The sequence below is a fragment of the Microtus oregoni genome, unplaced genomic scaffold (genome assembly GCF_018167655.1).
Source record: "Microtus oregoni isolate MIOR12 unplaced genomic scaffold, Mior012 000036F_ref0000092, whole genome shotgun sequence".
In the NCBI taxonomy this organism is placed as follows: domain Eukaryota; kingdom Metazoa; phylum Chordata; class Mammalia; order Rodentia; family Cricetidae; genus Microtus; species Microtus oregoni.
Genome location: NW_024543095.1, coordinates 9,725,487 through 9,747,399, shown reverse-complemented (window position 1 = coordinate 9,747,399; position 21,913 = coordinate 9,725,487). Strand labels below are relative to the sequence as shown.

Sequence of the window (21,913 nt, the reverse complement as noted above, 5' to 3'; positions counted from 1 at the left end):
GAAGTTTCAGGAGGAAGTTTGAGAGTTAAAGACTCTGTCAGGGCCTTTGGTATTTTAAATTAAGAATCTGTAGCTGGTTCTGGTCAGCTGGGGCTGAAGAATTGGCTGTGACTAAGAAGAGACCAGGAGCACTGATGTGAAACCTTTGCTTTATTAGGACAACTGATGTTGGTTAGGTAGGGTTGGGAAATTAGCAGTGAGTAAGAAGAGACCAGCACCATTGAGGGGAAATCTTCTGGGAAGTAATTCTTCTAAGGCAGCACACAGAAGCTGGGTTCCAGAGGTGGTCAAGGTACTACCTTTACTGGCAGCCAAACTTGAGCTTGTGTAAGAACCCCCCAGGTGGCACTAGTTTTGACGGACAAAGAGGTCATGAGAACAGATGAACGAGCAGGAGAGGCCATTGGTGAAGGTACAACCTCAGTAGCAGTTGGAACTCCATCACTGAAGGTGCCATAGAAAGAAGATGAGGCTTGGCACCATGAAGAGAATCCAGAAGAGGCTTCTGGTGAAAGCACTGCCCAGTTGCTGCAGAAAACCTCAGGATTTTTGAGATGCCAGTACCATGGGACTACAGCCAAGGATAGCAGAAGCCATGAACAGGCCTGAACCCAAGAGACAAGTCATCTGTGCTGTGGTAAGCCCTCTGGAGGAGTAGAGAAGATTGTAAGTGAAACCCAGACATTGAACACAGAGTTATTTATACTGCTGGAGTTAGTTTTGCTTTGTTCAGGTTATAATTGTGACCTGGTTTTTCTCTCTTGGACTAAGACAGTATTTATTTTGATTTTACAGGGATCCACAGTTGAGAGACTTTGAACTTTTAAAAAGATTTTGAAGATTTAAAGAAACTTTGGATTTTTAAGGAGATTCTTTGAATTTTTAAAGAGACTGGACTTTTAAAGTGTTTGAAATTTTAATATGTTTTATATTGTGGTATTTATTAATGTGAGATCTTGGGGATTAAAAAAAGAGAAAGATTATTGTTAAATAGTGCTGTGTTGGTGTTTTGAGCTGAAGAGTGGTGAGTTCTTGAAGTTGGGGGGGTCACATTGGGTAGCAAGTGAGGACTGACCTCTCATCTTCAATAAACAATTAAAAGAGCCAAAGGAGAAGAGGAAGAAAGAAAGGAGGAGGAGGCTTTACTCAAGGTGGCCACACTGGGATGAGGGACAGAAAGATCAAGAGACACTCCCTCCCCCACTTTCATGGGTACCCATATGTCCTTCTTCAAGGAATATGTATTTTTAAAAGTTGTATTTAAGATGCAAGTTAAGTCTCGAAGTTGCTAATGAAAGATGAGGAAATACTCTGAAATCATTTTCCAGAGGGCCCCAGAAGAGAAGGCTAAGAAAGTCAACAGATGCTAGGAGTGTTGTTAGTTGAGCAACGAGGGATTAGCATGGAACCCTCAGTTCCACCCAGAACAACACAAATAAATATAAATGACACAAACCACAGAAATAGTAACAGACTTTAGAAATACCCTCGTTATTCCATATATAGCTATTACGACCAATACTAACCAGGAAGTGGCAACATAATACCTTAACTCAAATTCTGCCTTTAAGCCACATAGGTTCACATGTATACTATGTGTTTAATTATGTCTAGACTTGGTTCAAATTTAGACTAACTTCATGCCATTTTGTTTTATTTATATATCTCTAAACATTAGTAAAGTATTTTGAGTGTTTTTGCAATTCTAAAACAGCATGGGTTGTGCCCATAAAATTTGTTGAAGTCTATAGTTTAGTTATTCTACAATATTCATTTTATAAATTAGATGAACTAATCCATTTTCAGTTTTAATGTTTGAAAAAGCATTTCAACAAGCTGATCATCAACCAGAGTATACCTAAATTTCTGCCCCCACTGAAAAAGAAGCTTAAATTCCAGCAAACAATTTTAGCAAGACTAATCCCCTTCTGTTACTGCCAAGGCTTGATCTTTCAGGTTGTCACTTAGTAAGTTAGACACCTATTGCTGAGAACATTGCAGTTTCAACTCAGAGATCTGGACAAAGCAAAATAATTTGAGGAGCCGGGGGGTTGGGGGGGGGACAGAGACAACCGCATCTCTGTGAGTCCCAGACCAGCCTGGTTCCATAGTGAGTGCTAGGACAGTCAGAGATACATAGTAATATCCTGTCTCAAAAAAAAAAAAAAAAAAAAACCAAAAAACTAATGTGTTTGACTGATTGTTTTTTACAATCTATGTGTTTATTTTGTCATAAAAAAAATCTGTATTACAAATTAGGAGGAAACAAAGCAGTAATTTTTTTTGTTTTTGTTTTGTTTCTCTAGACAGGCTTTTTCAGTGTAGCTTTGGAACCTGTTCTGTAACTTACGCTGTAGACTAGGGTGGCCTCAAACTCACAGAGATCGGCCTGCCTCTGCCTCCAGAGTACTGGGAATAAAGAAGTGTGAAACCAATGCTTGCCACAAAGTAGCAATTTTATAAAGAAAAGTGGAAGGAAATTTCATGAGTAAAAAGGAGCAGCCATACCAGGACTGGACATCTTCATTCTATGTTGAGACAAAATGGTCTCCTTTCAATATTGCTTTTAGAATAGAGAAAAATAACATCAATCAAAGCGTCTTGGGGAGAACTTCTCAAGTAAGAAGTCTTGCTTCACAAGAATGAGGCCCTAAGTTCAATCCCCAACACCCACACAAACAGTCAGGCATGGCTTCGAGAACCCCAGTGCAATGGAGGGTGGAGAAAGGAGGACCTGGCTTTCAGTTAACGCCATGCACATTGAGAGAGCCTGTGTCAAGGAAACAAGGCAGAGAATGATGTAACAGGACACCTGACCTCTTCTAGCCTCTACATGCAGGCATGTAAATATAACACACACACACACACACACACACACACACGTGATATTAAGAAAAGAAAATAAGGCAATGTCACAGACAGAAAATGGATGCCATTCTGAGCACGCTGTATATAGGATGCAGTAAAAGCTATTATTCAAGATTTTTACAGGCTGAAGATATGAAGGAAACACAGAATAGTAGATAAGTAACATGATTACTCACATTTCTGTGGGTTATTACAGGTGTTTATCAAATAGAACAGTTAGTATGAAGTATTATTAATGTATAGTGGATGCGTATCTTTACCATGAAAGTAGAGTTGTATGACCCTTGGAGACAAGAAAACATTCTAAGAAGTATAGAAGTTTGTGATTTCATCACTGTACAAACATTAGATTTCACAAATGTAGTTAGTACTACGAAGTACACATGTAAGTTTTTATTTTATGATTTATTGTTATTTTATGTGCATTGGTGCTCTGCCTGCATGTGTATCTATGCGAGAGGGTTGGATCCCCTGGAACTAGACATACATAAAGACAGTTTGAGTTGCCATGTGGGTGCTGGGAATTGAACCCAGGTCGTCTGGAAGAGCAGCCAGTGCTCTTAACCACTGAGCCATCTCTACAGTTCCCCCACATGTAAGTTTATACACATGATGTGTTTAGTGTGGCATATAGCTCCTAGGGCCAGCCATGTTAAACAAAACAAACAGAACACTCAATCAAACACAATAGAGATAAAGAGATACTGTATCTATGAGATGCATGAGGTTGCCACCAACAAAACAATAGCATTTACAGTAAGATCTTAAAAAATACAAGTAGAAGCATTACTCTCTAAAATAACAAACAATATAGAGGGTGCTAGAAATACAGCTCAGGGGTTTGCACTTAGCATTCACGAGTTTTTGGGTTCAATCCTCATCACCAACGGACTGCTAAACAAGTAAACAGATAAATGGTATGGTGGATACACACGCAGTAACACAGAGCTTACTGTTATTATTTAGCACACTAGTCGGTATTATGTTCTCTATATAATTATATATGGTTTATTTTTATGCAATTGTCATTATTTAGTATACTAGTCAGTATTATGATCTCTCTATAATTATATATGGTTTACTTTTATGCAACTGGCAACACAGGTTTGCTTACATCAGCATGGTTACAAATACATGAGATGAATTTCTCTCCCAATTTCTATTCCCTTATTTTGATTTCTACTTATATTTTTTATGCTCTTCTCTGTGTTAAAGATTTGTCCATATCCCAGCCAATGGACTTCCACAGGAGCTAATTTCCCTCTCGATCAAATGCTTTTCATAAATGTTGGAGATGCACAAGTGGCTCTTGAAAATGTTCAGTGAATCAATAAATCAAAGAGTATAAACTCTCAAGGGGAACAAAACCAAATAAGCTAAATTAAGATCAACTTGTCTTCAGCTAAGTCAGCCACCAACATTAAAGGAACCAGGGCAGTTTACCATCGAGTTATGTAGTCAGAAGCATGTTTGGAGACCCTTGGGAGTTTTTAAATTTGAGGAGTCATAGTCAGGGTATAAGTTATAGCAAAATATTCAAGTCACTGCAGTGTAACTATAATTTAAAAAAAAAAACCAATGGAGTTACTTAGTTATCTACTCAGTGGTTTTATGGTACACCCAAACACTGTCATCTAGTAGCACAGAAAACAACAGTTCTGGTCACTTGAGGATAGCAGTAGGAATTTCCTTTGATGAAGCAGAAAGGAAGTCCTTCTACAGGCAGATTCCTGTGCCGTTTTAGCTGTTTGTTGTCTTTTTAATTGACACCCACAGAATCAAGTTCAGCAACTTGTTTCTCTGAGGAGACATAGACATAGATATTGAAAGATAGATAACCTTTATCATATATATACGCATATATATCTTCTCTTTAACATGAACAATACTGGAATCATAAGCAATACTTATTGCGCATTTTCTGAGAGCTGGCCAATAAAATATGCTTTCTGTGCATTAATATGATTAATCCTCGTGACAACTTATAGGGTAGAGACAACAATCACGGTGGACAGCCACGTGGTTGTGGGATACATACCAAGGCAAACTAATCACATGTGCACTGCTTTCTTCAGCCAGGTTCTCACAAGAATCCTATGATGTATTAAATTATTACCCCCTCATTTGGGGGAAAGATGAATTCTTCATGAGATGAAAGAGCACCAAGTTCCCAAATGGTAGAGCTTAGACTGCCATGCAAAGTCTCGCCCCAGCTCCTTTTTTCTAATTAGCAAATTCCAAGTTGTTTCCATGTGGTGAAAGAGCCCAGGTGTCTTTGTTTTTGTCAACCCAGATGTGGTGATGTCTGTAAGACCTTTCTTCTTTTCTGTTGACTTTTGGGCTATAGTGAGTTGACACTATTTCAAAACCAGAGTCTTAAATTAAACCTCAGTACTCTACAGCCTGAGGGAACTTGATGTTAAATCCATTTTTAAGGAATTCATAAGTATTTACACATTATCTTCTCTTTCTTGAGGAAAACCACAAAGACAAAGAGAAATCACTGGGGTGGACAAATTTTTTTTCCAATTATCTAAGTATTGATCAGTAAGAAAACAATAGAGAACCTAGGTGAAACGTATGTGATTATCTCTCTCCAGTTATTAAATTTCTTAGTCTTCCTCTGTCAAATGATCATCTTTTTTACTAAATGCTCTTCTAAATATATACATTATATTATCAATGTTATATAAAAATTAAGTGAAAACACATATAAAGCTAATAAATAATGGAAATAAAGAGGCTATGTAGGATAAACAAAAATGTTTTCTATACAAAGAATGACTGTATCTGAGTCAGGGCTGTATTAATTTGGACCTGGTTAGAGGACAGTAGGGAACTGTTGAGGAGTTTATCATGTGATATTTTAGGACTATTCGTTAACCAAATCATGACAATGAAAAAAGTTTGACAATTCAATACAAAATTACTAAGCCCTTGGAACTGGTTCAGGTCAAATACCAAAAGAGGCAGGTGGATTTCTGAGTTTGGGGCCTGGTCTACATAGTGAGTTCCAGGACAGCCAGAGCTATGTAGAAAGACCCCGTCTCAAAAACAAACAAAAAATTTACAAGACCTTGTGCTAGGTAATGAATGAATAAAAATAAGAGATGTTTTCCCACAAGTTCAGGAGAGGACAGGGCAGAGAGAACCCAGGAGGAGCTGTCCACAGTAAAGACACAAAGAAGTGTGGTAAGTGACCCAAGAGTTGTCTATTAAGAGTGATCAGAATACAGGATAATTACAGCTTGCAAAACCAGAGATGATGACAGATGGAACCATCATGAATGTGTTACCAAGAATGTAACAGTTCGAGCTAGTCTAGGAGAGACCAATTAAAAGTCTATTAGAGTAACCTAGACTGAAATTGTGGCTACGGTAACTGACAGAATCAGGCAGGACGCTGTGAGATTGTAACTAGCGTGTCCCCGCTGATGAAGAGTCCACAGCACCCTTCCCCCATAATCATTTTACTAACTCTCCGGTGACACTTGAGTGGTGTACAAATTTCTCAGTTGTGTTCTAAGGTCATGGAAAAAAGACACAAACACAAAGTGAGTTTTCAGTAACCCACAGTCCATAAATTAAACCCAAGTCAAGTGGTTTTTGTTTTTGTTTTAATGATAACTCCCTCTAGTGGGTCCTCAGCAAATCGTGTTTTTCTGCATTTAAGATTTTAAAGCAGGGAGCACTGCTCGCTCAAGTCACAGCCATGCTGACCCTCTGAACTAGTATTAGATGAGAGGTGTAAATGATTGTGTCATTAAGGACATGAGGAGGCACTTTAGATTTACAGATCTAGCCAAAGAAGGGGAAGATTACAAGCTCCTTGTTTCATTTTTAAAAACAAACCAACAAAAACAATTACTGAGACGTCTTTAACATTCAGAGTCTATGTTCTCTTAGGGCCATGAACATTGCTCTTGAAAATCATCCTTCCCCATCTCTTAGAACAGGAAGAGAATGTGTGAAAAAACTGGTTTGTGTCCAACAAAGATAAACTTTCAGGTACAAAGTCAGTCTTAGCCTCAAACGACCTGTTGAAAGACTTAACTAGAGAAAGCAATTAAGAAGCAAAACGGCGAGACTGCAGCTCAATGAAATATTTCTATGTAAAGTACATGTTTTCATATAAACACTTCGGTCTCCACAGAGCAGCAGTTTAATTCTTGGAGAAAGTTACTCCAGCAGAAAGTAACTGTTTCTTTAAGGACCACAACAGAACGTGGAAGTCAAGAGTGAGATGAAACTGGGTGCACACTGCTCCCATGAGATTCTGGGAATCTTGCTGGGAGAAGATTTTCCCCGGCTAGACTAAAGCATCTGTTGGGAAGTAGAAAGAGAAAAGGGCACAGATGGGCAAGGGAACGCTTAAAAAGAAGGTACCCTTGAATGAATCTGCTTTTCATCTTAAAGTAAGAGAACGGCAGAACATCTTTAAACAGTTACATGTGCGTACACACACACACACACACACACACACACACACACAAAGCATTTTGATCGCATTACATCCCATCACCTCCTCATCTGAACCCTTTCTTCTTCTGAACTGGGGCCTTTCATGTCTCTTTGCGCCCCACTGAGATTAAATAGAGTCGCTTGCATGAGTTTGAGTGAAGCTTTAAGTTCAAAGATGTAATCAGGCTGATTTAGGTGCTGGTGGATGTTGGCAGCTTCCAGTTCCAGAGCGACGTCAGAAGCGTGCTCCTACCCCTTGTCCCCCAGGAGAAAAGCATTATACACGTTTTTATTTTAAACATCTCGCTGCCTAAGAGGGATGGGCTAAAGCACAGTCAGTACTTTAGCTCATTGCTGACCTTCCTTATGGGTGTCAGCAGTGGGTTCAGTCTCCACTTCTATCCCAGGGGAGGAAAACGTCTCAGTTAACTTCAACTCCAGGACTGTCCATGAATATTGCTGATTGTGTAGCACAATTGGCGGTCCTCTTGGGTTTACTCTCCCTCTGTTCTCAAAAGGGGCCCAGCCCCGGCTTTTTGCATCCAGACACGCTAACTTTACCCCCTCCAACTGTATCAATATATTTTACTTTGAAGGGATAAAACGTCAACGTGGGCAAACTATGTAGCTTTTGTGACAATGATTGTCAACTGCACAGATGTTTCTCTCGCATCAAGTATTTATAATTTAACGCACAGGGTCTTCTCCCCTCTGATCTTTATGTGGCTGCCACCCGGGTCCCCCACTTGCCCTACGTTCATTTTCACGCAGGTGGAAGTCTAGGTTCTGTGACTGTCGACTGAACTTTTGGTAGCTAGGGCCACATGCAGTGTAAAGATGAACAAGAGGAAACACAAGGCACTTGAGTCCAAGCAGCGTCTCCAGTTTTACTGTGCCGCAGGTGAAGGCGAAGGGCTCTGGCTGTGTCGCTCAGTGACAACGGCCACCGGGAACGCAAGAGGAAGAACTTTGGAGGACAGTGAGACAGCACGGAGGATGGACATGGTCCTCCACTCTGGACACCGCATTCAGGTGGTCCCCTCTCGCCCCCGATCGCCATCGCCTGCCTAGCGGATAGCAAAGTGAGGGTTCGAGTCCAGCGCGTCACTCGAGACTCTCACGGCCCGCTGCTCCGAGCTCGACGTCCCGCAGGGAACTTCACAGGGACTCAGAGGTTCGAGGCGTCCTCCTCCGTTCCTCCTTCCCCGGGGGAGACAGACCCTCCACGGCGCACAGCGGGGAACTACAGCTCCCGGCAGGCCCCGCGCGGGCCGCGCGCCCCCGCCCGCGCGCCCCGGCCCCCCGCCCTCCGGCCTGGAGACGGGACGGGGAGGGAGGGCGGGAGGAAGGGGCGCGCGGGCGGCGGGCGGGACCGTGCGAGGTCCGTGAAGCCTCGCTGAGCTCCCGCTCCGGGACGGGGACGCGGACGCTGGCGCGCGCCGACTCTCTCCAAAGCGACCGAACCCGCTTCTGTAAGTAGTCGCCTGAGGGAGCGCGGAACAGACACCGAAAAAAGTTCGCGCCGCCGCCGCTTTGTTCTCCCGACCCGTCGGGCTGAGGTGGCGCGGCCCCTCCCCCACCGCACGCGGCTGCGGCCGTGGCGACGGTGGCGGGACTCGGACCCGCGCCGGGCTGGGCGGCGGCCGCGGCTGGGCGGGAAGTCGGGGCGGCGCTCGGCGGCCGGGCGGCCGGGCGGCCGGGGGCGCCGGCGGCGGCCAAGTTCCGCGGTCCTTGCTGAGGCCAAGTTGAATCAGTCGGCTGCGGTGACCCACCGCGCCCTGCCCCTCGGGGAGTGGGGAGACCCGCCGTTCCCGAGCCCCGCAAACTAGTTCGCTCCCCGGCACCGTGCGGGGAGCCTTCCCGTGTCTTTGCTGCACTTTTTCCGTGGTCCTGGGGATTGGAAGGGGCGAGTATCCGGGGTTTGGAGGATGGTGACCCCGGTTTCCTGACTTGCGAGTTGCAGCCTCGCTCTAAGGCGTTCTCGTTCCCCTGGGGAGCTTTGCCCTAAGGTGAAACACCCCCGAATGTGAAGAAAAAGAAAAAAGAAAAAAAAAAAAAGCACAAACGACACGACTCGATTGCGTGTCGGAGGTTTTATTTCACATCATCGAAAATCAGAAGTATAGGCCGTGATGTCTGTAAGCACGAATATAAATCAGGCGACAGGCGACCTGCAGACTTTTCCGCACACAGATTGATGGCATGGACGTAACTGTCCCTTCAACCACGCCCGTCCCCACAGGAAATAAGACTATCGCTGTCATCTTTGATTAAAGAGGATAAGTTACAATTCGAAGTTCTACTTTGTAGGACAGGGCCTTTAAAACCTGTAGGCACAAATGAAACAAAAGCTTTAAAATGTCCTCATCTGTATCCTGTAGTTACACTAAAAAAATACCTTTACGTTATACCTAGTGTTAGAGTTTTAACAATTTTGTTCAACCCACGCTTTAACTTTTTATGCCAAGAGGGCAGACAAACCTACAGATTTGCTTCAAGAAGGCGGCCATGAAGTTCCCAGACTCGGATCTAAGTAAGATTTGCTCTATATAGGAACACTGTCTCCCTCCCAGTTACACTGGAGAGAGATGAAACAGCACTTCAGCCATAAAGTTGCTGGAAGTTTTTTTTAACAGTTTTATTTTAAAACGTCTCACAGGAAAAATCACTATAGGTTTTTCTTCATAGGATAGTATTAGAAATGGCATGGGCCTGAGAACATGAGTTTGGAGTCCTTTTTATAAACCAGGGCAGTTCACGTTTCAGAAGTGCTAAAATGAGGATTTTTTTCTTAAATGTATTTGACAGTTTCATACATTCTGATCACACTTACCCTGTCTCCATACCCCTCCCACCCCCTCGCTCCCGCCCCCAAACCCCTCCCACCCCTTCTCTCTCGCCCCCATATCCCATCCACCCCCGCCCCGTCCCCATACCCCTCCCACCCCCTCGTTCCCGCCCCCATACCCTTCCCATCCCCTCGCCCCCGCCCCCATACCTCTACCACTCCCTCCCAACCCCTCACCTCCGCCCCCCCATACCCTTCCCGCCCTCTCCTATCCCAGTACCCCTCCCACCCTCTCGCTCCCACCCCATGCCCCTCCCACCCCCTCGTCCCTGCCCCAATACCCCTCCCACCCTCTCCCCTGCCCCCATACCTCTACCACCCCCTCCCAACCCCTCACCTCCGCCCCCATACCCCTCCCACATCCCCCGCCCCCATACCCCTCCCACCTCATCCCCCGCCCCCATACCCCTCCCAGCCCCTTAAAATGATGAGCCTTTAATCCTGCACATTTTATAAGCTTTCTGTTTTATCGGATGACCTGTTTAAAATAGACATTACTTTGTGTTTGTACGTTGTTTCTCATCTAAACACTGCTACACACACCTTACAATACGTGAAAATTTAAAAGTTGGATGAGTTGAAAACACCCCTTACAGTAAAAAGGGGGCGGTGAGATAGTTACTGAAGTACATTTTTCACAGAAGGGATCTTGTCTCATGTTTTCAACAAAGTTCTAAAGTTAGAAAAGATATTAACCATAGTGGAGTTAGCAAAAGAAACTTGTTCAGAACTTGGTATATGATAACTAATACTTATATGTAACTTGATTAGGCACATAATTGGAGTTAATAATCACATCTCTTCTTTGAATCTCTCCAGTTATGTAATTCAAACTGAACTTGCCTCTTTGGAGCAGTCATTTTGAAAGGAAACATTGAGATGTTTTAGTATTAATGTCAATGTAGATAAGAAATTTTCTCTACTTGTGTGGTTGCGTTATAGTGGCCAAATGTGAGACGTGCTCCTTGACAACTAGCCAATCAGATTTCTTGGGCAGTACTGCTGCAAAAGATGAAGATATATCAAGCTTATCATAACTTCGTATTGCATGGCCAGACTGGTGTTCTCCAATCTGGATATACTTCTCAGTGCCGTGCAGAGAACCTGCCTCATGTGCTGTTTTGGTGTTCTGCCTGGGAGTGGAAGGCCTGAGTTTCAAATGCTACTGCCCCCAGATGAGCAGACTTGGGGTAGGAGCACTCTAGTGGAGCGCTGAGCTCTTAGACAGTGTTAGTTAGTCAGAGGGAAACAGGTTTCCAGAATATGCAGTCAGATGTAGAGACTGCCCCAGAATGGGATCAGTTTTTTAATCTACAAAAATACTTGAGTTTTTGCATAATATATAAGCATTAAGCAAAGTCAGACATTTGTTGAGGTAAACATGAATATTGACTTCAGTGTTCTGGTCAGTTATGTCACTGAAAATGCTCACGTGCTTTTAACACACTAAAAACAATACATATATGGGAGAAAACCTTGCACTTTATGAGCGTTCCTTGCACACAAAGCTAAATTAAACCTGGGCCACTCTTTACTGGCGGGAGTCAGATAAATACGCTATTACAAAGGAAAAGCGTTTCTTCCTCTTTGCTTTAACATTTGCTGGATGCAAAAAGAATGCTGGCTCTCTTAAATCGTGAGAGCTTCCCTTTGAAGTATTTGATTTGTCTTGTTTTCTGGAATCCTCTTGTTTCCTTGTTTCTTTAGAGAGACCTTCCCTGGGACCCCCGCTGAAATGAAGTCTCCCTGGCATAGATTCTGTTGTATCTCATAGTTTATAATTACCTAGCTACTTATACAAATGTGTGTTTAATGCCTGTGAGTTCCAGAGAGAGCAGTGGCCGTGTCTCTTTCTGCTGCTGCTGTGTGACTTGAGCCTCTCTCATAGCTGTCTGACAAATACCAGGTGTTCTGTAAGTATACAGTGAGTGAAACTCCTGCTTTTCCAGCCTCTAATTAGAGACTTGGTTAAGGTTGGAACATACTGTCTTGTGATGAATTGACTGAGGGGGAAGGAAGGTTGATCAGCTTGTGACATTCCCATGAGGTATCACTCAGCCAAGTCGCCTAACCTCTGAGGTCTTTCTTTTCCCTTTCCTAAAAGATCAGGCACACTGAGCTCAAAATCCCTTTAATAGCCTATCTTTTGATTCCATTCACTGATGGCAGAATTTGTAAGTTCATTTGAATGAGGTATGTGACCGCTCTCTAAAAGAATGTTTGAAGAATGCCAACTAAACTGTTATAAATTCTTCACAACTAGACAATGCTCTTCTGGTTTAGAGGCTCTCATAGCCATTAGAAACAACATCTAATTAATACAGTCTACAAATTAACATGATGTTCTCTTTGTTAACTTTCAAACCCTATTTTCTATTTGAAACAAATACAAAAAAATTAAATAGCATGACCAAAGTTCATGTAAATTAGAATTGTTAGATTTCTTACATATCAACTCAAGATTCCGTAAACAAAACAAGAAGAGGGAAAACAGATGGGATGTGTGGGTGGAAGCTGTTAAGACAGGTTCTTATATTTGTATCCACGCCAAAACTTTACCAAAAAAAAATCACTTTTATACAAAATTATATATAGTTTATTAGGAATTCATGTCAGTCTCATAAATTAGTCAAGTGTGTTATTAGACTGTTACTGTTAAGTAGTTAATATCAAGTGGTCTAATAAAATGTAAATTAATAGGATGATAACTTATCTAATTGCTATAAAACTTCTCAATGGTTCTAGGACTTAAACCAAGCCAGGTGCTGTCAGTAGTTCACGTGCAGGTGCCAGTGCCTATGGCCCCATGCCAGCAAATGGTGCTGTCGTTTTCCTTGTACTTCTCTGCAGTCATTCTGAATAAAACCAGTTCTCCCTTAACACTTCCTCAAATATTTGAGAACCACTCTTTATCACATGACATTGTCTTCACCATTACCTGAATTATGCAATTTTTTTCTTCCCAAACCTAAAAACCTGTTAACTCTAAACATGGATTACAGAATAAACATAATAGTAAAGACAAGCTAACAGGTGTGCAGATTAGTGCTGATGACTCCCAGTGCCCAGAGGACTTAGGTTTGCAGTAGTTCTTTTGGTCAGCCAAAAATTAATTCTATTAACAGCTTATCTGAAGCCTTGGAAACATAGCCCACTCTCGTGAATGGCTTCTAAACCAGCATTTCTCCATCCTTACAGTGCACATTTAACTTTGAATTTATTTCTGATTAATTTTACTTGAATTTTATTCTATTTGCTCAGTTTTGTTCGACCTTAAGGATTATATAAGCAGATGTCTTTGTCTTTACCATCTCAAATCTAATGAAAACATAGGACTAGGAGTGATTTGGGGGCATTTCCCCAAAGACTTGGTTGACATAGAGCAAATTTCCCTAATGACACCCAACTCAAACTCACACAGCGTATTTATGAAGACAGTGGGGAGAACGTTTTAAATACTACTTTCGTGAGAGTGTAGTCGTCCTGAGCAAGTATTTAGCTTCTGAACTTGTGCTTTCTCAATTTTAAAATGGGTGGTTGTGAGGATTAAGGAGGTAATAGAGGTGTCTAGACCAGTGTCTGTCAGATGGTAAGAGCTCAGTGAAGATTAATGCTTACTTCTTCCACTTGAGGATCTAATGTCATCTGTATTAGTGTGATAGGCTGATATGTAATCATAACAATATTATCTGGTTATTCATAAATCACTTGAATAACAATCTCAGATCTGGCTAGAGGTTTTATCTTTTTTTTTTAAAAAAAAATGATTTTTTTATTTTATGTGCCTTGGTGTTTTTGCCTGCATATTTGTCTGTATGAGGGTGTCAAATCACTTGGAGTTGGATTACAGACAGCTGTGAGCTGCCACATAGGTGCTGGGAATTGAACCCAGGTCCACTGGAAGAGCAACCAGTGCTCTTAACTGCTGACCCATCTCTCCAGCCCCTGGCTAAGGATTTTTGGTTTCTTTGATAATTTCTGACTTGTGCTTACCTGCTTTTCTGTGCTCAGCACTTGAAGCAGCTCTCCCCGCCCCAGTCCATGGCCTCTTCTCTCACCCTGAGCTCCTTCTGCATGACATTCATGGTTAAACTGGCTCACTGCTTTTGCTATGTGGGATGAGCTGCATCTTGGTCCAGAGATTTGCACTCACATAAAGTTTTAGAATCTCAACACTCAAGAAGTGGAGATAGAAAGATTCTAAGTTTGAGACCATCCTGGGCTGCATGGTGAGGCCAGCCTGGGCTATATAGTGGGATTCAAAAGAAAAGGCACTGTTAAAAAATAATAATAAAGTCATTTAATTCACTCCTATTCACAAAGTTCAAGTTTCAGTTCTCTGCTTTATGCTTGAAAAGTGGTGGGAGAAGATAAGCAAGATACAAGTTGAGCAATTCTTTCTTGTAATCTCTCACCCGTAGCAACATCCTCTCTGAGCAGTGATTCTCAGTTCCTTGTTATCTTTAAGAAGCTGTCCTTATTATGGAGACAGTGCTTGGGTTCTAATCCCTACTCTGCTTGTTCATAGACATGTGATACTGAGCAGATTGCATTATCACCTTGTGCTTTGGTCCTTCTCATCAGCAAAATTGCTGTTTCCCTGGTAATTTCAAAAAGTATCATGAGACACATTAGTTAAACATTACCATCAAATTCTATAAAATATGAGATTGAATTCCAGGCATTTGCCTAAATGTCAATATCAGTGCTCGTTATCTTTAAATTATTTTTAGAATCATTTAATTCTGAATTTTCTCATTTGTATTCCGTATCTGTATGGCTTTGTTCTTCTGTCATTCACTTTAATTTAGCTCCATATATTGGTCTCCATAGAGTCACTACACACACTTTGGATACTTCGGCTTTTCATCATTGGAATTGTTTATGGCTACAAAGAATTTAGACGGACTCACCTCTTGTGAGCCATTTTTTCAGCTGTAAATGGTCATGCCTTTTTCTTTATTTTATTTTATTTTTTTAAATTTTCTAAGCTGTGTTTTCTTTAAAACCATGATGCATAGTTTACTGTGTGGGGGGTTCTTTTTCCTAATGATAGAAATCCCATGATAAGTCCACTTTCTCTTGTGTTTCATAGTTTATCAACCGTCACTGTTCTTTATTGTCTCCGGTGTATCCCATTTTGCCCTTTTATTTCCGTAGACTTCTGGAAGGTATTTGTCAGCAAAGCAGCTCAGGGGTCATATTTTGACAGAATTTAACTTTTTGGAGAGGTGCGAGAACTGCCTGGAATCTAGGGCCTTGTGCCTGCTAATGTATTCTTATTAGACTCTTAATATATAAAAACATGAGAGACTACGTAAGCTTTATTGTATTGGGAAATTATTTTGAATCTTTTATGCTAGAATTATGAGCATTTTATGTTTGTGCTGTTTGGCTTACTTTTCCTGGTGTGTCCCATCTGGTTTTCTCAGTTTCTTATCGTGATTGAATTGTATAGTTGTGGACTACCAGTGTTTGATCTTCACAAATTTAAAATACAGTAAATTATAGCTCAATGCATAGTATCTTGGTCTCAACTCTTCTGGGAGGGGGAACAGAAGGAGTTTAAGACCGCTCTGGACAACATAGTGAGTGAAATCCTATCTCCACCCCCACCCAGGGCTCAGGCGTTAGTAGTGGTGAGGGATGGGAATATTATTTTAAGTGGAAATCCCTGAAACTATACCTGTAGTAAAAATGACTGTAGTAACAAAAGTACAAATGAGCACCCATTAGGATGTGTTCATGAATTGTGAATATACCACCAGAGATTAACACTAAAAAATAGAGGAATTCTTACATTTTAAACTGATGGCAAATGAATATAAAGCATTAAAACCTTTTTAAAATTTCCTCTAGGTTGACAGTATTTCAGAAGGCACCAGCTTTTCTCCGTGGACCCATTCATCAAAAGAAATATGCTTGTACTATTTTTAAAAGCTTTTTACTTTATCAAAGGGAAGTTCGCTCCCCAAGATGGAAATGAGTACATATGAGAGCGTGGTTTAAGGTGTGGCCATTTGAGGTGTCCCGCCAATCACTGAAGGAAGAGATTATCTGAAACACAGCTTTCAATCAGGAAGATTTTATCTTGATGCAAAGCGGCTGTATGCAGTTTATTTCCTGAAATGAAAAGGAAAAGACAAGAACAGATTTAAAATAACTGAAGATATTTCATGAATAATCAGGATCGGCTCTATTCTTATGATGATAACAGTGATGTGAAGTGAGTTACAGATCTGGGTGTGGTCCTAAAGACAAAACTCTTGATGGGACGGATGGTGAGAGCCATAGGACCTTTTGTGTGTTCCACCCACAGTGACAGAATCTGGCGGCGGCGGCATGAGGGGCTCAGCCCAGGAACTCAGGCAGCTTCCATCTAAATCCAGAAGCACAGTCATTTCTTTACTACTATTATTTTGAAAACTTCTCCAAAACCATTTAAAAAGCGTCGACAACTATTTTTATAGCTTAAAGAAAGGCAGATGTCTGCAAACAATTCCCCTCCATCAGCCCAGAAGTCTGTGTTACCTGCAACTGTTTCTGCTGTGCTTCCAACTTCTTCTCCGTGTTCAAGTCCCAAGACAGGACTCTCGGCTCGCCTCTCCAATGGCAGCTTCAGTGCCCCGTCACTCACAAACTCCAGAGGCTCAGTGCACACTGTGTCATTTCTACTTCAGATCGGCCTCACACGAGAGAGCGTCACCATCGAAGCCCAGGAACTGTCTCTGTCTGCTGTCAAAGACCTCGTGTGCTCCATTGTTTATCAGAAGGTACTGTGCAAGCTATTTATATCAATAGTTTGTTCTAATTAATATTGCCTCACTCACATCCCTATAATTTATGCGTGAAACAATGAACACATTTGGACTCATTGGTAATTTGTGTTCTGATTATGAACATTTTGGGCAATGCGCTAATAGACTGTGAGTCAAAGATCTGAAAAGTCTGTTAATGGGAACCTACATCCCAATCTAAAAATAGCACTTACCCCAGAATAGTGTCATTTTATAGTCAAGGGGTTATATGACATTTCATTCGATTGCAGGGAAAAAGGTTAGGGGGTAGAGGGCACTAGACATTGAGGTACTTACTAGAAAGCTGGGACACAGAACTGAATCCAGTGTCCACCTGCATCTCAGGCTTTCCAGGCATCCTGTGTTTCACCCTCTTTTATACCCTTTTGCCTTTTCTTTGGATGCTAATAATTCTCATAGAGGAAATTCAGAATCTACCTAGACTACCATTTAATACAAAAAGGCATACTTTCTCTTCCTCTTGAACAGGTAAATCAATTTTGAATATATTTGATAGATTATTCAAGATGATTGTTTATCATATTAGTCCCCCTCGCCCTATCCTGTGCCATTTTTTAATGGAGCTTGCCTTAGTGGATTAGGGTTTTCTACTTATAAATTATTTATATGGGTTATCTTAGTTGATTTTGTTTTGTTTTTAATGGACAAGCACTTCAAACAAACTTATAGAGTCTCTATGTGTAAAAGATTTTTCTCAAGCATGAGAACCTAATTTTAGATTCCCATACCCACTTTAAAAGCTAGGCTTAGCAGTGTGCACCTATAATCCCAGCACTAGAGAGGTGGAGACAGACCAGCCATGACAGTGAAATCAGTGAGCTCCAGGTTCAATGAGAGACCCTGTCTCAATCTGTAAGGTGAAGAGCAAATGAAGAAGACATGCAAAGCCAACCCCTGGCCTGCGTAAACACACAGGCATACACATGCACCAAGTGTGTGCACAGAGACGTACAGTCTCTCAGTGAGATTGATAACTTTGGATTTCAGCTCGTCATCTTTTATTTGACTTTGTATGTTTTATATGGTTTGTCACTAGCTTCTAATTTACAAGTAGTTGGCAATCCAAAAATGTTATAGTTAGTGATAATGACCTATGGGCTTGTGTTTTAACAGTGACTTCCTGGTGTAAATATGGCCTAAAGTAAGAGCGACTGTAGACCTGCAGAGTTGTCAATTTGTTCCCTTGGGTATTTACTTACTGTGAAGTTTTTAGCTTTGAAGGTGGGGAATTCCTGTTGCCCAGGCTGGTCTCTGGACTCTTGGGTTCTCCTGCCTCTGTCCTCCTTAGCTGAGACAACAGATTTAGACCACCTTGCCCAGACCTGCTTTTTAATAGCTTAACTTATATTTCCCTTTTGTTATATACTACATAAATTTTTCACAAATACTTTTTCAGCTACTTTGTAACTTTTTAAAGTTAAAGGTAATGTGTAAACTTTTGAGAGCATAAGAATTCATAACCACTGTTTTGGTGAAATTTGTTATTCCTTTTTCAGCATTTTAGAATTTTCACCATTTGTTATTTAATTGATAAAAATATGTGTGTGCATATATCTTTATCATATACAGGATATTAAAATATGGATACATTGTATAATGGTTAAGGGAGCTAGTTAACTTATTTCTGGTCACTTACACACTTGGATGAACTCATTTACTCCGCATTTATACAAAGGCATACTGATTTTATTTAGAAGTGTTGTGGAATCAGCTCTATTACTTATCTACAGGAAAACTTTGGGCAAGTGATTTTACTTGTTTGAATAAGTTTGAATTAGATCAGTCAAATCCCTGAGTTGGGGTGGTTTCCAGTCTCTGATTATAGCTGTGAGGTCTGGGTCTTCTCTGCAGAAGATGAGAAATGAGAACTGAGTCTTGAGTTTAGATTCTGGGATTTCCTTCATGGATCCCTGTCTCATGTTAGATTCTAAAAGGCTGTGTCCATCTTGTCTTAGAGGACCTGCTCTCTAGCCACCCATCAGGTTCCCTGGGTCTGTAGAGTGTCGGGTTCTGAAATAATCAGTTGGGTGACACTTGAGTGATTATTTTGAACCTCTAAAGAAACGTGTATTTCCTTATAGTTGTATAGCTTTGTGTTCTTGTGGGACTCCAAACAATGGAATCGGGGTTGTCTTTGACTCTCTTCCCTGCGCTTGGGACCCTTTTCCTCCTGCTGGGTTGCCATGTCCAGCAGTGATATGAAGGTTTGTGTGGGGGGAGTTGATCTGAGGGAGACGGGGAGATGGGAGAGGAACTGAGAGAAGTGGAGGGAGGGGAAGCTGCAATCAGTTTGTAATATATAATAGAAGAATAAAGGTTTTTAAAAAAGGAAAGATGATATTTAATACTCATAATTTGGGTACCAGATTATCTTTCAAGTTAGTAGAGGTGGCAATCCCTCTGTAAATAAATGCTTTAGATTTTTTAAATAATGCGACACTTACATTAATAGTATTTATAGCTGTCATTGTTGGTTTGTCAGATTCTATTCTAGTGTCTTTATACTCTTGTTAGTTTTTCACAACTTCACTGTGTATGGTGTCACCACAGTTATCAAAAAGGAAATGGAAGCACAGAACCCTTAATAAATTACTTCCCTGGGATACTAAGAATTCAGAGCTTGCATTTTTAGCTGTTGTGCTCTAGACAGCCGCTTTGATTTTTTTTTTCCATTATCAATCATTGCTCATTTGTGAAATGCCTTCCAGTTAAAGAGACTGTATAGCCAGTAACCATAGACTCCAATTCCCTTGAAGCTAACTGCCTTTGTGTGCACAGATGCCTGTATAACAAACTGGAATATATGGTTCCATTTATTCTCCATACTAGCTGACATTTGAAACTCTAGAAAGGTGACTGGCACTGGGTCTTTTCACCTAAAACTATTTGGGTGGTTTGATCTGATGGGCATCCTTGCTCTTCTAGTTTCTGCTCTTGATAAACATACTTATGTAGAACTGTCTGAAAATAGACCACTAGTTAAATTTTAGGAATTAGTTGGACCAGACATTGTCCCTGTCCTTGAAGCATGTAGTATCGTGAGGGAGACACATAGACTAGTCCGACACATGAGAAGTAGCATGGGATGCTGAAGGAAAAAGTGTCTTTGTAGGCTGATGAACAATGCAGAAAGCTGAAGCCGGACAGAAAATAGTATTAAGTTTGGAAATCAAGTAACAAAGAGTGATGAGTTGAAAAAGGTATTCCAGACAGAAGGATTGGGATAAGGAAGAATAGAGGACAGGAAGATGGTAAGTGTTAGCTAGGTAGATGCCTTAGCAGTTGTGAGAGTTTATTATTCTTCCAAAGAACCCAAGTTTGGTACCCAGCACCCACATCAGGTAGGGCACAACCACCTTTAACTCCAGCTCTGGGGAATCTGATGCCCCTGGCTTCCATGGGCACACACACACACATGGCGTACACCATACAGACACATGATTAAAAATAAAAGAAATACAAGTGAAAACATTTAGTAAGTGCCTCCTTGGTGCCAAGAGGTTTATATGCATTTAATCCACACATTAGTCTGTGGTACATCAGAAGCTTTAATGTACATGAGGTTCATCTGGGAATTCTACTAAGGAGTGTTATTTTGATCGGTATGTTTGTGTGGCTGTGCATTTCTGTTGTGGTGATATTGGTGGTCCTTTGCTGTAAGCCCTGTCTTATTTTCTCTCTTGCTGTGCTAAGACACCAGAACCAAAACAGCTTATAAAATAAAGGCACTTAATTTGTGGCTCATGATTCTAGAGGGTTAGATTCTATGACAATAATGGTAAGGGCCATAGGAACAGGCAAGCAGGCATGGCAATGGGGCATCCAACTGAGATTTCACATCAGGATCCACAACCACCAAGCATAGAGGGCTAGTTGGGAATGGCATGGGTTTTTGAAACCTCAAAGCCCATCCCAAGTGGCACATTTTTTTCAACATGGCCAGACTCCTAAATCCCTCCCGAACAGTTCCACTAATGTGGGACCAAGTATTCAGATATGAGTCTGTGGGAGCCGTTCTTGTTCACGGCACCACAGACCCGTAGGTGTATGGAGTTAGAATGATGTAGGTGATCTTTGTACGTTAAAGGAGGAAATTGAAACTTCAGTAGAAAACAATTTGCTGAAAGTCAGAGATCAAACTTAGGTCTGTCTCAACTCCAAGCCTGCTGTCTTTCCTCAACCACAAAAACATTCACACTTGATCCTTCCAAGAGTAGAGATTTTGCTCAGGTGTTTGTGTAGCCAGGTGAGATGATCATATCTGTCGTGGAGAGTTCAAAAGATGCTAATAAAATGACTTAGCAGGTAGAGGTTTTTGCTGCAGAGCCTATGACCTGAGTTTCCTCCCCTGGAACCTACTCCCAGAAGTTACCCTCTGACTTGCAAGTACACACATGCACATGCACAAATAAAATAAATATTAAAAACTTTGAAGTTATTTTAAGATTTTAGATGAGTTAGAGATGAAGTTGGGGGTCACAGGAAATTCACACTGAATGAAACTTGATATCCTGTTAAACATAAGGCAAGTGCAGAGTGACAGCTAGCATGAGTAATTGAAACAGTGAAGGTTGATGCTCAGATGGAAGATCCAGAAAGAAAAGTCAATGTGTGTGTGTGTGTGTGTGTGTGTGTGTGTGTGTGCGCGCGCGCGCGCGCGCGTGCGCCGGCAATTTAATTTCCCCACACTCTAATAAGGGAAGGTTCCCATGTTCTAGGGATTTCTAGGAGGACTGAAGAAGTAGTCTTGTATTTCAGGGTTTTGCAGGGATGTACATTGGAACCTGACTGTGGAGGGTAGTTGTTTCTTTCAGGAAAACTTCACACCTCTTAGTTCTCTTGTTAGCAAAACTAAACAAGGTTAGAAAACCATGAAAAGGTCTCTTAGTTTGGAGGACCTGAGAAGAATTATCTTAAT

At 41.4% G+C, this 21,913-nt stretch overlaps 1 protein-coding gene across 3 annotated transcripts in view; it reads left to right on the top strand.

Moving 5' to 3' along the window:
• The first annotated feature begins 8,696 nt into the window (after positions 1–8,696).
• Positions 8,697–21,913, top strand: part of Prkd3 (protein kinase D3) — a 66,575-nt gene continuing 53,358 nt past the window's right edge. For all 3 annotated transcript variants that reach the window (XR_005972258.1, XM_041631132.1, XM_041631131.1), the window contains exons 1-2: positions 8,697–8,801; positions 16,037–16,950. Coding sequence is in view for 2 of the 3 variants with exons in the window: in XM_041631132.1 (XP_041487066.1) it covers positions 16,663–16,950 (288 nt within the window). In the remaining variant the exon portion in view is untranslated. The remainder of the gene's footprint in view (positions 8,802–16,036; positions 16,951–21,913) is intronic.